Source organism: Micropterus dolomieu, linkage group LG01 (genome assembly GCF_021292245.1).
Source record: "Micropterus dolomieu isolate WLL.071019.BEF.003 ecotype Adirondacks linkage group LG01, ASM2129224v1, whole genome shotgun sequence".
In the NCBI taxonomy this organism is placed as follows: Eukaryota; Metazoa; Chordata; class Actinopteri; order Centrarchiformes; family Centrarchidae; genus Micropterus; species Micropterus dolomieu.
This window is the reverse complement of record NC_060150.1, coordinates 39,902,945-39,918,509: the sequence shown is the minus strand read 5'-3', so window position 1 is coordinate 39,918,509 and position 15,565 is coordinate 39,902,945. Positions and strand designations below refer to the sequence as shown.

General features: G+C 40.3%; 1 protein-coding gene across 5 annotated transcripts in view; it reads right to left on the bottom strand.

The window, feature by feature from the left end:
* slc4a2b (solute carrier family 4 member 2b) overlaps nucleotides 1-15,565 on the bottom strand; it is a 48,818-nt gene that overhangs the window by 32,223 nt on the left and 1,030 nt on the right. For 2 of the 5 annotated variants that reach the window (XM_046054061.1, XM_046054136.1), the window contains exons 2-4: nucleotides 11,047-11,268; nucleotides 6,623-6,701; nucleotides 954-1,125 (exon numbers count right to left, since the gene is read on the bottom strand). In XM_046054061.1, the coding sequence (XP_045910017.1) occupies nucleotides 954-1,013 (60 nt within the window). In that variant the 5' untranslated portion in view covers nucleotides 1,014-1,125; nucleotides 6,623-6,701; nucleotides 11,047-11,268. Of the gene's footprint in view, nucleotides 1-953; nucleotides 1,126-6,622; nucleotides 6,702-11,046; nucleotides 11,269-15,565 lie in introns of those variants that run through there. The other 3 variants (XM_046054218.1, XM_046053982.1, XM_046054292.1) reach the window with 2 other exon arrangements.

The window sequence follows — 15,565 nt, the reverse complement described above, 5'->3', positions numbered from 1 at the left end:
CAGATTAAACTTACAACACAGTAAACTCTCATCAATGTGGGCTGTTAAGAGCCATTCTGGGAAATAGAGAAATTCTTAACTCAAATAAAAGAACATGTGAAAGGTTGAGAAAGACTGGTAAATCAGCAAGATGCAATCCCTATAATTCAACAATCGAACATGATTCCTGGAATTCATTAACCATCACAAACTCTTGATATCTAACAATGAGACTAATCATGGGCTGGACTTTTCCTTTAAGCCTGTGATATTTTCTGCTACAGCAGCATCTTAATCATCTGAATAGAACCTCTTGAGTTGAGGAATGCAGTTTTCTTTGGCTGCTGACCAGCTGCCCCACGGGCAGCATGTTTATCGCATCAATCCCACCAGCAGGCATGTAATTAAGTTTTTCTAATATTATTTTTGTGTTTCCAACACTGGCAACCCATCGACTTCAAGAAAAGAGGAAGGAAACTGCTTCAGCTGTGGAGCCGTTGACATTCTTCGCCACCCTAATGAAAAGGGAAATTCAGCAGGAGTAGCTCTCTGTGCAGATCTTAAGTGTTTTTGAACTATTCTGAACATTTTTATTTTTGCAGTCATAAGTACTGTATGTTGCCAGTAGGATGTGACTAGATTTGTACACACATAGCTCTGGAGGGATCACCACAGTCCAAAATACACACTCTGATGCCAGAGAGGACTGAGAGTGCTGATGCAGCCTAAATCGAGCACATAGAGAGTATGAACTGAAGTAGAGGCATGTCTGGGGAAAAACAGCTACAGTCTCAAACAAGACAGACCATAAACTGCACATTGTGAGAGTCATCTCCTCCTGAATAACATTCAACCTGGTTTGTCACCAGGGTCACCAACTCTGCCTCACGTGTTTCATCATGTGGCCAACTACGCTGGAGCTCGACCTGAGAAGGCAGACTGAGGATTTTCTGTATGCGGTCGTGCGCACTTACACTGTGAATAACCGATGCCACGGCATCTGTAATCTGGTTGGGAGCGCTGGGGTTGCTCATGGCTCCGTGGTGGAGTTGCTGCTTGAGAGGCTCTGGAAAGCTGGTTTGGATCGGTGCGGCTTTAGCCCTTCTCTTTCTCACTGGGACTCAGACAGCTTTTGGGCAGCATAACCTGGAGACAGAAACAGATCCTGGGGTTAGTCAACACAAAGCTGGAGATTTACAACATGAGGCAAACAAGGCACTGAAATACTATAGCTGTGGGCCAGTAATCCCTCAACATGAAGTGCAGTCAGAAAGTATAATGTCAGTGCTGTGTTTTTTATTGTTTGTGGCTTTACTACAGGACATTAGATCTAAAATGAAATACTGAATATGAAGCTGAGGTCATCCATATTGGATGAGCAGTTCAGGACTTGAAGCCCTTTTAATATTTTGTCCTTCAATTTTAGTTATTAACTGTCTAAGTCAGTCTGACCTATTTCCAACTGATCGTTATCTTATGTTGCCCAATAACTTTGTCTCCTAAAATTGTAACAAGACAACTTTTCAGCCATGCTAGCAGCTTTGTGAGGCTGCAGTGCTTTGAACTAAATGCTAACATACTCACAATCCCACTGCTAACATGCTAATGCTAAGCAGGTATATATGTTTACCATGTTAGCTGGTTATCGTGCTAAAATTAGTTGATTAGCACTACACACAAAGTAAAGCTGCAAGAGTTTGATGTAATGGTAGCATCCCTTGAGCTTTGCTGCTGGCATGACTAAAAATGGCAATGATCCCTACGCAGTTTATGTGATGTGGACTTAAATACCTTTTTATATACAGTCTATGGTAAATACCCTAAAAATAAAGCAAAGAGTCAGAACTTTGACTTAATTAAGTGCAAAGCCAACAAAATACAAAGCAACATGCATACTATGGTCGAAGGACAACAGTTTCAGGATTTCCCGGAAGCCCCTTAAGTACCTTAAGGTCCCAGACCCACTCAAACACAAATGCCTAAAGTGAATAGTGTATATATTTTATATGTTACCTTAATCTAATATACATTGAATTACCTGTTATGTTCTATGTTCTTTTATGTGTGTAGCATGAAGGGACTACAAACTTTCATTTCATTGTACAATCTTGTGTTGTATAATGATAAATAAATTCAGCACGCCCTCACCACAAAAACTGCTGTATATGTCGACTGCAGCTTCTATATTTACGTTTATTGTTAGGCCGCAAATTCTAGAGGCTGCATGAATTACGACAGGAACAAAGGAGGAAGTCAGGTGGCGTAGCATAAAGAGCAAGAAAGTCCATAAAAAGGTGGATGAATGGGTCAAAGAAACACAGGACTTTCACCCAGGAGACAGGGGTTTGAGTCTCGTGTGAAACAAAGTCAGCATTGACTTAGAGTTAAATTACGTACGTATTTCAACTCAAACCCTGATCTGTTCCTAAACCTAACCAAGTGGTTTTGTTGCCTAAACCTAACCAAGCAGCGACTGTTTCACAACGTTCACCACGTGTTTAACGTCATGTGACTTATGTAACGCACAGTACGCCTGTAGCTGGTACTTTCCATGGTCATATGTGTCATTTTGGGAGTCATTGGCAATCGACTTATTCTGTCATTAAGGTATCAGGACGTGTTAAATAAATTAGCTCGATCCTTGTTGTGGAAACAGATATGTAACATTATACTTGAGGAATAATGTGAGAAGTACAAACTAACATGCTTTTACAAAACCACGTCTTTTTTTAAATTTCTATGATTGTTGATTTCAAACCATACGGCGCTTCCTCACCGCCATTCAAGTTCATTACCATTATAGTCAGATAAGGGCCAGATTACACACTGCTACTGTGCAGGGGACCCTTTGATAAGCGGCGGCACCTGCCTCAGCTAAACTCCACCTCTGTCACTCTGGAATCTCCGTTGTGCGACATACAACCACAGGAATTCACAAACAACCAGCGGAGCTTTGCAGATATAAGATAGAAGTATAAAATGTTAACGAAGATGTACTACAAGAGGACAATTAAGTATAGAAGTAACATGCTGTCTTAGAGAAATGTCATTTATGTAGAAATATGGATCTTGTTAAAGATAAATTGAGTAGTCAGTCAACAGAAAATTAATCAGCAACCATTTCCATAATTAACTGATCGTTTCAGTCATTTCTTTTTTTAAAAGTGCCAAAAATTCATAGGTTCTGGCTTCTCAAATGTGAATACATGCTGTTTTTCTTTATTCTCTATGATTATTAAAAAAAAGAAATTGGTGAGTTTCAGACTGTCAGCCAAACCAGATATCAGAATTTTGTAGACGCAACGAATCATGGATCAGTCAAGAAAAAAGTCACTTGCAGCCCTGGTCCTTGATATAATTAAGCTGCAAAGATCAGCTGACAAATGCAAAATAGAGTGTAGAAATTGGTCCATTTGTCCAAATGACACTAAGGATTTATTGCTAAACATGATATATTTGAATTTAGTTGAATCAAACAACAAGACAATTTTACAATTGTTAAATGTCCTAGACAAATCTTAGTTTCCAGAAATCATGTTCTGCCAAAGTCAGCCTGGCTCTCTGACATCAGCTATCAAGGAAACGATAAGCCTCCCTGATGCCTGAGCACAGTCATATCAGTGACCTTGTTGTCGGCGAGGGATTTATGAGGTACAGCTGTTTTATGTTCATTAAAGCACAATCTTTGACGAGATTAAATGCAAAGTATTTAGGAGTGGGACAGCGTGAACCTGCATTTAAATGTGGATTGAACAAAGATATCACCTGCCGCCAAAGACACCTAAAACTGAGCAGACTACACAATATTTTGACATTGTTTGCTTTGCCACAATGGCAATCACTGCATCAAATGATAATTACATACTAGGCAGCTGTCCTATATAGCAAGTTTAAATGTTTGAAGTGTTTCAATCTGTGCAGTAATGGCAATAAAGGAGTCTATTGGAGTCAGCCTGGCTGTGTTTGAAGATTACTTTCTCAGTAAACCTAGAACCCACCACTGTGGAAGAGGCAGGGCTGGCTACACAGGGATAAAGTTACAGGGATCTGAGAAAAAGGCATGGGAACCAGCTTATCTACCTCAGGCCATGTCTGTAATAATACCAATAACAATACTGATCAGAAGAAGAAAACAATAATACCAACTGCAACTGTCTTGGTGAGGAAGCCGATTAAAAAACATAACAAAAAACATGGTCTTCAAGTATCTAAATGTTTTTTGTCTTCAATCAGATCCAATCAGAGGACTGATTAGAAAGGAACTGGTTGTCCCTTATGCAATAATTGAAATGACCAAAAAGGACATGGACCAATGCTGACAGTGAAAGAGGAAGTGGGGAAAAGATGCACTGTGTTTCTCCTGGAGGAAGTTCATAATGTCTTCCCAGAGTCATCCAGAAGCCCAGTACGTCACAAACTGTTCCTAAAAAAAAAAGACGACGAAGAGCATGGAATATTTTTGGGCTTGAAATCTTTTCCATGCAAGACTTCGTCACAGCCTCAAAACGTGTGCACGACACTAAAAGCAGAGAATACAATCAAGATCACATGTGTGAAGGTGCTACCTCTGGTTCCTGAAAGTCATCTACAGAATGTAAAAACTAATTATAGCGTACTTTCCGTTTCATGTGAATCTAGTATATGAGCCATATGACCTAAGATAAAACTCCTCCGTATAGGTCAAAATTAATCACATTGTTTATTTAGCAAACTTGACAGCGGATAGGGAGTAACCTGCTTTTCACAGTTTCTGAAGTATTGTTGCAATGATTTTGAGGAAATAACATTTCCTTTGATGTTATCTACAGGCAACCTGCATCAGGGCATCTAAACAGATATAGCTTGAAATGTATCTGGAAATCACCAAAATACTGACATTTGCGTCACACCTTTAGAGGAAGATGATAACTCAAGACCATGAGTTTGGCATTTTTATGTCCTTATTAAGATAGGGTGTGAGTTTGGAGGTGACTCATCTCTCTCACTGAGAATAAACACACCTTACAAAGATGCTGTAAATTTCCAGTATTTATAAATACGCCCTGCTCACCTCTGAAATATTTTCTCCTGAAAAGAGCATTTTCCTCTTTTATTAGGAATATGAAAAGGCACATTAGACACCCTTTGGGGAAAAGGACCATAAAAAGTGAGGAACAAAAGTCGTTAGCCTGGCATTCTCAGCTGGGGTATTTTTTTTTCGAGCTTTTTAAAAAAAAAAAAAAAAAAAAAAAAAAAAAACAGGAACCATAAGTTACAGAAGTATGGGAGAGCTCCATATTAGGAGCATAGAGAAGAGATGAAATAGCACAATATGCCCACGACCATCTCAAAAATGTATGGGAAGCAACTGTCAAAGAGTTTTTCACCCTAAGCAAAGATTTATATTTCAATAAATGCCAATTTCATTCGTCAAACATCTTTCACTGTGATCTCATGTGAACTTTGGGGATGAAGACAGACAAAAGGTTAAAATGTCTTTGCTATGTCTTCTCTTAATTACTTTAAGGGAAGGGAGTGAGACATTCAGAGGTTACAGCCAGACGCAAACTCACGACACAAGCCCACATGCGTCTTAACCCAGTGATCTGTCAGGACACTCTGGTTTCAATCCGCAGCTTGGCACGTGAGTGTCGACCGCAGACTGCCGGCTCATCTATAACTCTATCAAAAAGGGGCATAATTAAAGAACAGTTCAATAAAATACACAAACTGCCAATAAAAATGCCTGTCCAGAAATAGAAGCTTGATCACAATGTCTAAACCTCAACCAACCCACAGGGCTGTACTTATAAAAGCAGGACAATGGCAGGGAGGAAAGAAGTGGTTTACGGTTTCATTAGAGAACTGGGTTTACAAAACAACAAGACGGTGTTTGAGATTCATTTCAAAAGAAACAACACGTTTTTTTCCCTGAAAGACTGATTATGATAGCTCCAAGTGACGTTAAAAGATGTCGTGGCCTTAGTGTTTTATCTAACACAATACCATGCTGTGACATACAGTTAGCGGAATCAGCATTATTATCGCCTGTTTAAGACACATGCAAGATCTGTTGCAGGAAAAAATGTGTCTGATGAAAAGAAATGTCCAAAGAAATGAGAATGATTGAGAATTTATTTATTTTTTTTTTTTTTTTTTTTTTTAGCTGTGAATTGTCAATTCTGGTTCGACCACAGCATTTAGAGAGCCGTCAATTCCCAAAACATGTCCTTTAAAGCCTCTAATTTAGGATTTATAAGAGCATAAAAGAATTTGTGTGCTACTAAGACTCAAGTGGGCTGAAAGGAGCTTGTCAGAGGACTTTTTGTAACCTGTGGAACAGCGGTATTTGTTTGAAGTTGTTATGGTTGCAGAATGTGGCTCAAGCCTGAGTCAGCTCAACTTTCCCCTGAAGTCACCTGGATATTTAAAAAGTCTGACACTAACAGGAACACCGTTCTTAAGTTAGAATAGACTCGACCTGACAAACGGCGGCTCTGGTCACCTAATTGAGGACTAACCCATATACTGAACTGTATACAGTGAATTAAACAGACATACAACAAAGGATTAGAAAGCCACATCTTTACAAATAAGACCACCTGAAAACATACAACAACAACAACTGGTCAAGAAATACAAAGAGATCCCTGATCGTACATACCTTTGTGTGCTTACAACAGAGAAGCCACCGCAGACATTGTAGTGTAATTCTGAACTCCGCTGTGAAGAGACACCCGGGACTGGTCAGAGTGCAGGACAAAAACAAACAGAGGGAGAAGAGAGAGATTGGGAGACAAAAGGAACGAGAGTTAGAGACGTAGAGCGTGAGCCTCGGCCAGTCATGTGCGGTCAAGCCTCCCGTTGAGCAGAGTTCTCTCTCAGACCAACAGGCACAAACTGATAGCAGCAGCCTTCCTCCTCAGGATTATGTTTCCTCCTCTAGCCTGCTGACAAGTAGCCATGTGACTCTCCAGGACCCATTCAACACTGAGTCAGAGGCTGCTGTTCAGACACACACATCTATCTGTGTCAGATACACACACACACACACACACACACACACACACACACACACACACACACACTCAAACTTAAGGTGAATTTCAACCTGAGTCTAACAGACCATAACAGTGGTTCTGTCCGTTTTAGACCAACCTGTTTGGTGTGTTATGTCTCAGAAACAAATCAACATCTACTTTGCAACACCTTGTCAGTGGCTGCAAAAGTCTACTGGTTGTAGCAGTTCAACAAAAGTGTGATTTTTTTTCCTCTCACATTAAATCAATTTGTATAGTCCTTAAGACTAGGATTGAATAAAATAAGCAGAGTTATGTTGTCCAAAGTAATTAGTATACATCGTCTGGGAAATGTCACGCCATTCCATCTGATAGTTATGGCTATATTTCCTCCTGGACAAATGTAGTTGACCATCCATAGAGCCATAACAGAAGCATTAAAATACCATAAAGAAAAAAGGTGGTTTGGAATTTAGGTGGTTGTAACAATGAGCCATAAGATGCCTGTAATAACAAGGGGATTACATAGAAGGCTTCACATGTGGCAATACTGTACCTACTCTGAAAAAGGTCTATTACAATCTCTTTCTTAATCTGCAGGCATGACATGTTCATGTTGCGACACATAGACAACAGGTGACGTCCTGGTAAAAAAGAAAAGGCTTTTGACCTTAAGAGTCAAGTGTGATGTGACAGGTTGTGCCACAAAGGCCTGGTTTACCACACATGCACGTACGCAAATACATGACATCTTTTATTCTAAATCATACAGACGGCAAGACAGGGCGTGAGTCATGTACCGGTTTTCTTTAAAACATTGAGTAACTTGACTTTCTAAAAAAAGGCCTTTGCAACTTTGTCAGGAAGCTCCTGAGCATCTGTAACATGGTGATATGTAATCGATATTCTGAAATAAGCAATGCCAACGACTGCAGGCGTTGCATATATCTCAGGGCTGGGCAATGAAACAATAATGATAATTATTGCTATTGGTATTGTATATACACTGCTCAAAAAAAATAAAGGGAACACTTAAACAACACAATGTAACTCCAAGTCAATCACACTCCTGTGAAATCAAACTGTCCACTTAGGAAGCAACACTGATTGACAACCAATTTCACATGCTGTTGTGCAAATAGAATAGACAACAGGTGGAAATTATAGGCAATCAGCAAGACACCCCCAATAAAGGAGTGGTTCTGCAGGTGGTGACCACAGACCACTTCTCTGTTCCTATGCTTCCTGGCTGATGTTTTGGTCACGTCTGAACGCTGGCGGTGCTTTCACTCTAGTGGTAGCATGAGACGGAGTCTACAACCCACACAAGTGGCTCAGGTAATGCAGCTCATCCAGGATGGCACATCAATGCAAGCTGGCAAGAAGGTTTGCTGTGTCTGTCAGCGTAGTGTCCAGAGCATGGAGGCGCTACCAGGAGACAGACCAGTACATCAGGAGACATGGAGGAGGCCAGGATTGGCAAATTCGCCACTGGCGCCCTGTGCTCTTCACAGATGAAAGCAGGTTCACACTGAGCACATGTGACAGAGTCTGGAGACACCGTGGAGAACGTTCTGCTGCCTGCAACATCCTCCAGCATGACCGGTGGGTCAGTAATGGTGTGGGGTGGCATTTCTTTGGGGGGCCGCACAGCCCTCCATGTGCTCGTCAGAGGTAGCCTGACTGCCATTAGGTACCGAGATGAGATCCTCAGACCCCTTGTGAGACCACATGGTGGTGCGGTTGGCCCTGGGTTCCTCCTAATGCAAGACAATGCTAGACCTCATGTGGCTGGAGTGTGTCAGCAGTTCCTGCAAGAGGAAGGCATTGACGCTATGGACTGGCCCGCCTGTTCCCCAGACCTGAATCCAATTGAGCACATCTGGGACATCATGTCTCGCTCCATCCACCAACGCCACGTTGCACCACAGACTGTCCAGAAGTTGGCGGATGCTTTAGTCCAAGTCTGGGAGGAGATCCCTCAGGAGACCATCTGCCACCTCATCAGGAGCATGCCCAGGCGTTGTAGGGAGGTCATACAGGCACGTGGAGGCCACACACACTACTGAGCCTCATTTTGACTTGTTTTAAGGACATTACATCAAAGTTGGATCAGCTTGTAGTGTGGTTTTCCACTTTGATTTTGAGTGTGACTCCAAATCCAGATCTTCATGGGTTAATAAATTTGATTTCCATTAATAATTTGTGAGATTTTGTTGTCAGCACATGTACAGAAAGGAGTATTTAATGACATTATTTCATTAATTCAGCCCTAGGATGTGTTATTTTAGTGTTCCCTTTATTTTTTTGAGCAGTGTAATTTTCCTCAAAAACAATATAACAAATGTTCAATAAATGTTCCAAAACTTTTTTTTTCATTATCGATTAAGATATTTTGTTGAGGAAAAAGGGATGGAAAACAGATTTTACTTCATTTTACTCATGCGTATTAATTGAAAAAAAGATTTTATCACAATTGTTTTGAATGTTCTACCTCAGATTTGTTAAGTGATCCACTGTTTGGCAAGTGTTAAGGTAAGAATAAAGAATATAAAGAATAGTTTAAAACCACAATTAACCATCTGGTTTCTTCAACTTTCACTCACTTGAAAGAAAATGATTTTTGATGATTTATCATGATAATTATCGATATTGAATGATATACATTTTATTTTAATCGTGATAACAATTTTCGCCATATCACCCAGCCCTAGTATATCTTTTGGTTCAAGTTTGCAATAAAACTAGTACACATCAACTGCATGTTTTTGGGCATGTTTATAGATTTCCACAGGATGTTTATTCATTAGTGAATGTGTGTGCAAAAAATGAATGGGAAAGTAATGACATGTCGCCAAATATGTCTTTAATTATGACTCTTCTTGATACAATGGATGCTGAAATGTTCGCACTGCATCTTCAGCACGTCAATCTGGTTTAATAATTCTTGTTGAAGTTCACCTGGACTATTTGCTTGTGCTGGTAGAATATATCAGTTGTAAAAAAATAAATAAAAATACATTTTCCTTCAAATACACCCTGGCATGCTACAGGTTCTTAGTGTGTTTGGCAATGGAAAAACAAAACTTGTCATGTCATGGAGGAATCAACACTATTACACAATTAATCCCACCTAAAGTCAGAAAAGCCTCCAGATTAATTGTGTTTTGCAGCGAACAAAGAACAGTCCTGTGATCTAAACAAGTTGCTTACCCGTTCGCCAAATAATCAAGTGCCGCATTCCACATCAGCTTATATGAGCCTTAGGACTAAAGAAACACCCAATCTCAGGAGGAGCCTGAGTGTGTGTGTGTGTGTGTGAGATATAATAATTGTTTATCCCCAGGGATGTGTGCTCACTGTGCAGTCACATGCATGTCTTGCGGAGGAAAAGAAACATTTAAAGCCACAAGCAGCTAAAATTGAAGTCCACTTCAAAGTCTGGGGCTTTCCTCAATCCCAGCAGTGTGCTGATAATAGCATTATCCACTGTGGTCAACTATATAAAGAGGTGTGACTTCATACATGCAAGGTCGGTTGACAACTTTTTCTTAACCATGAGCAACACACGACATGCTTATTTCACCACACATCACCTGAACAGATTGGAAACACTGTCCTCATTCTTGCTGCTTTGTGAGATTTTAAATTCATTTGTTCAGCCAGTCTTAAGGTATTTGGGGCTAAGAAAGCAGTCTGTACTACATCCAAACCATCTTGTGTACATTTCCAAACACCTTGTCTCTGCTGAAAGAAATAATAAAAAAGATAAAAATAACATTTAACAAGATCTTTTTCACAAAAACATCCCGCCATCAATTTCCCTAGCTTTCACATATAGCAAATATATAAACACTACTTGGAAACTCTCCCTCCAGCTTCCTGTTATTCTTCTCTCCCTTCAAGTCTAAAACAAACCTGCCATAATCCTAAAAGTGACAGATAGCCACCCTGTTTATGTGGATTTAGCGGTGGTGTATGTTGATAGCTGTTGCCTCCGTGTGTTTTAGCCTGAAATAGCTCAGCAGTTTAGAAATCACCCATTCAACTCCTCTTTCAGCGTCTCTACCTCCCTGCTCTGCTCTTCACACCCCAGTGGCCACACTAACTTCACTCAGGGTTTGGCGGGGTCCAGCACTTCAGCATGGCTGTGCTAAGTTATGTGCACTCAGTCACTGGAACACTTGTAGTCTCACACGGTCCAACAGCTGCACTCAGGCGATGCGTGCCCATCTTTATTTCTCGCTCTTTGTCCCGTCAGGGGGCTTCGGCCAGCAGAGGCAGCACCTGTCTTTGGGGTGAAGAGGGATTGAAGAGGCAACTAAATCCCCACATCTTACATAATGCCTGCCCACTGTCCTCTACTCCAGAAAAGAAAAAGCAATCACTGCTCAAGCATTTTTATATCTTAAAGACGAGGATCATCTGCAACATTCTTACTGCTACAGACAGAAAAAGTTAAACAAAGTTCAGAGTATCAAGCTATGTCAAGGAGTTAATGTGAAAAGTTTGAGAGGGAGACAGAATATTTATAACAGATATATTATAAGAATATTTAGAACAGCTATATAACATGCAAGTCACTGAAAAGCTCATGTAACATATCACCCATAACATCACTGGATCTAAAGTTCCTCACATGGATTTATTCTTTATTCCTTTTTATTTTTAAGCTTGATGCTTAAGGCTTACATCCAAAAGTGTCCCCTCCCCTAAAAACCCTGGCGAGACATTAAATCATAACTTTCATGACAGCAGTAAACTTATTACTGTTTAAAAGTAAATCCTGACTCATCATCAGCTGGCTTATCAGAGATATACAAATATCATTGTATTTTGGAGACCTGAAAATAGAGGTTTTCATGGATTTCTGACACTTGATTTTGTTTAAAATGATTTTTGTGAAACTGAGATTTTTGTAAATAGTATTTATAATAATTTAATAACTGATCATATTTAATAGTATGGTTTCAGGGGCAAAAATCTTTACCTTTTTAATACATGTTTGTGTACAAAAGAAATGTAAGTCAAAATCTCTTCACTGGATTTTTTGAAACCTAACTGATTTTCTAGCCAAACAGCAAATTGAACATAACACTGACATATTTCCTTAAAAAGCTGTTACAGTGAACGTGTTAGCAAACAGGAGCTAACAGATGTGTTTCCAATGTTGACTCTTATTTTAGTTCCTGAGGGCTGCTAAATGCTCCACTATGTTCACCAGCTAGTCGCTAACTTTGTCATGTGGGGCAGCTGAAAAGATTAAGATATTAATTTGATCAGTCTCAAATTTCCCATATCACAGAACAAGTACATTCACATTTTTTCCATTTATGTGCATGCTATGCATAAATTAAATAGTCAAAACGTGCTTTTTACTCAGTGTTTCCCACAGGATTTGGAGAGACTATGGGGGGTGGGTCTGAGGCATGAGAGGGTCCTGTAAAGTAAATTACATGTGTCCATTTATTTTTAATGGACACGTGTTTACAATATGTTTTATACTTTCTGTGAATATAATCCAATTAATCTTATTTCCATCCAGTATAGACACCTTATTTTTAAAACCGGACGTTTTCACATATGTATCCTCATCAGGTCAGGACCCAATTTGATAAATAATGTTGTATGTGGTTCTCGTATCGCGTAACATGAAGACTACACAGCCTCTCTTCAGCACTCTCATAGTGCAACACTTGTCTTTGTAAAGAGAGAAAATGACAGGATAAAGTCGCTAACCTGCCTGTCAGCTCGCTCTAGATTTACCATAAAGGCTTTAATACGTGTGCACTCCAAATGTAGGTGCGGCTAGCTTAATCGCCTTCTCACAAACGAGTGACAGAAACACTCAAAGCTGGTCAGACCATTTGTTGCCTTTTCTAAGAAGTCAGACACAGATGGAGTGGATGTGCTAGGAGACAATTCAGCAGAACAGTGTCTGCAAACTGCGTCTTTTTCGGACACTTGCCGACATGTCAACGTAATTGTTCGGTAAAATTTCTTTGGTCTTTTGATGTACGGAACACTGAAAGTGCTTTATTTGCTATTTCCGGCCGATTCATTTCGGTGGCCGAACATTCGGTGCATCCCTAGAATTAAACATCTTTTCCAAGGGAAAACTATATAAAAATGGACACACTGCACATGCTTTACACTGCAAAATGGACAAAAAAGAAGATTTAGTGACTGGTTTTTCAACTTCCTCTGGACAGTAAGACCTTGTTTTCATCACCAGAGAGTGGTCCTGTCCAGCTCCAGTGGTGTTAGGGTGTGGCACCTGTCAAAAACTTGCCTCCAGGGCTGCTCAGGTTGCACCAGCTGCCCACAAGCTAAAGCCTTGTTCCCACAGAAACACCGTAATTGGAAAGCTTTGACCTGGTGCACTTTGTAATAACTGTATTTATCCTCTTGAGACTGGGACGGGAATAAAATATCAGCCCCCCCCCCCCCCCCCCCCCCCCCCCCCCCCCCCCGCCCCCGAGCTCCCAGAATCAAAACAAAAGGCCTACAATCTCGTACTACGGTCAAACACAAATCAGCCATTTATCCATTTCCTAGAAAACATCGTAATGTGATTATGTTTGTGTGGCAGACAACACAACTTTAAAATCTCTGCTAGTAAAGACTGAGAAATGGCATGAGAATTTAAAAAACTTTCCCTCATGGGAAAGGATGATAACAGTGAAGGAAGATGTGGCAAGGATGCCTGACCTTGTCTTATGTAGTTAAGTGTATAATTAGATGCACCAAAGAGGCTGCAAAAGACAGACAGCTTAATGGGGTTTAATGTGACAGGATGGTAGCCCAAACTATGCATGTTCCAGGGTGAGCTGCCAAAGTGATTAATGATAATTAAATGCAACTTAGCTGGCTAGAGCAGAGCAACAGCCAAGCAAGCAAACTGATTTGTAGACAACGATGGGACTCCAAAATGTCCAACAGTAAATCGGCCTAAAACAACAGTGTTTAGTTTAGTTTAAGACAGATTGGGCTTGATGTATTTGTGGACAAATTGCTGGGTTTGTTTATCTGCAGAGGGGAAGGTAAAATAAACAAGAGCCCTAAGGCCATGGTAAAAAAAATAACAAAAATCCGCCTCTTCTCCTTCCTTGTCTTCTGCATGACCAAGCAATTCATGACAGGAATGTGGGAACGCTCACCTCAACTGTTTGTTCCTTATTTGTTTTTACCCTCCAGAAAAAAAACCACAGGCTACTGTTGTCACAAATCAATTTACAATAAGACTGTTTGACAGTTTCCACTGAGGCGAAGGAAAACAAATAAAAGCCGAGAGTGAGACGGATCTATCAGATGTGTTCAAGCGACACGCAGGATTATATGACAAAAGGAAGCTGAACCGCTCTGGAATTTGAGAGTGCAGAAGATCGAACAGGGTCAGATTCACCCAGACAAACATTTCAGATTCCTCTAGCCTATTGAATGAGTCCTGTTTGAGTTTTGTAAGACAAAGATGTCACCAAGCGGAGGTTTGATTTACTTAGAATCAATAATCTCTAGGAAAAGACTTTTGTCCTGTGTCAAAGTAAAATATCTCAAATAACCTGCAGTGTGCATGGAGATGATATTAGTGAGTCAGCAGATGAGACATCCTTCCTCCATCCTGCCAGAGGGCATGTCCTGAGCTCTATCAGCCATGTGACAGAAACAACCCTGGGACTATGTTTCCCAATCTGGGGTGCAGGGACCTGGAGGGGTCCTGGAGGAGGTTTGAAATGGGTCCTAACAGAAGGGATTTAATTTGTTATAAGTTACAACTAGTACTGAAGGGACCCAACGATTAATCAACTGATTAAAGATTCCAGTTTTGACGACAGATTAGGGCGTGTATCACAAACTGTTTTCTGTCCATCCCCCTTTGGAAATTGGAAAAAAATCCTCCACCATGTATAAAGTGATTGCATTTGGTAACAAAAAAGGAGCCATGGTGAATATTTCTGTTGTGCAAAAGCAAGCTGACTTTGGCCCGAACTGTGTTATTTCAAAACAACAAATACACAAAGTATCTACTGCTTTACTGACAGTGAACTCCAGAGGAACAGAGGCTCTTTCATATTGTGGATTTGATTTGACATGTTTCCTTTATGAGTGTCCCAGAATCAGATTCACACTGCCAGCCTTTTTCAAAGCATACATTTTTGACTTGTCACAGCAGGGGGAAAAAACAACAGGTGGAGCTAATAACACAAAGGATAGCTCAGTTCCAGTTATGTTTCAATGCAGCAATTACTCATAATTTCACCTGCGTTTGCCAAGTCTGAAGGTCTGCACATGGCCCCACCCCCAGTCTGGGAACCACTCCATTAGGGCCAATGTTTGCCAAAACCCAACTCCCCCAAAACAAACGCCAAAATATTTGCTGGTTACAGTTTCATGAATTAGATCAGTTATATGTATTTCTGTTTGATCTCATTATAAATGTAATACTTTTTGCCACTTTAATAGCAACTTCTTCTGGCTTTTGTAAGATGTTAAAACCATTTGTTATGTTTTATAGCATACTTCCTCATTAGTGTGTCCTACTCCACTTTTGTCTCCAAAGCTATGGTACAATAGATGCACAAAACAAA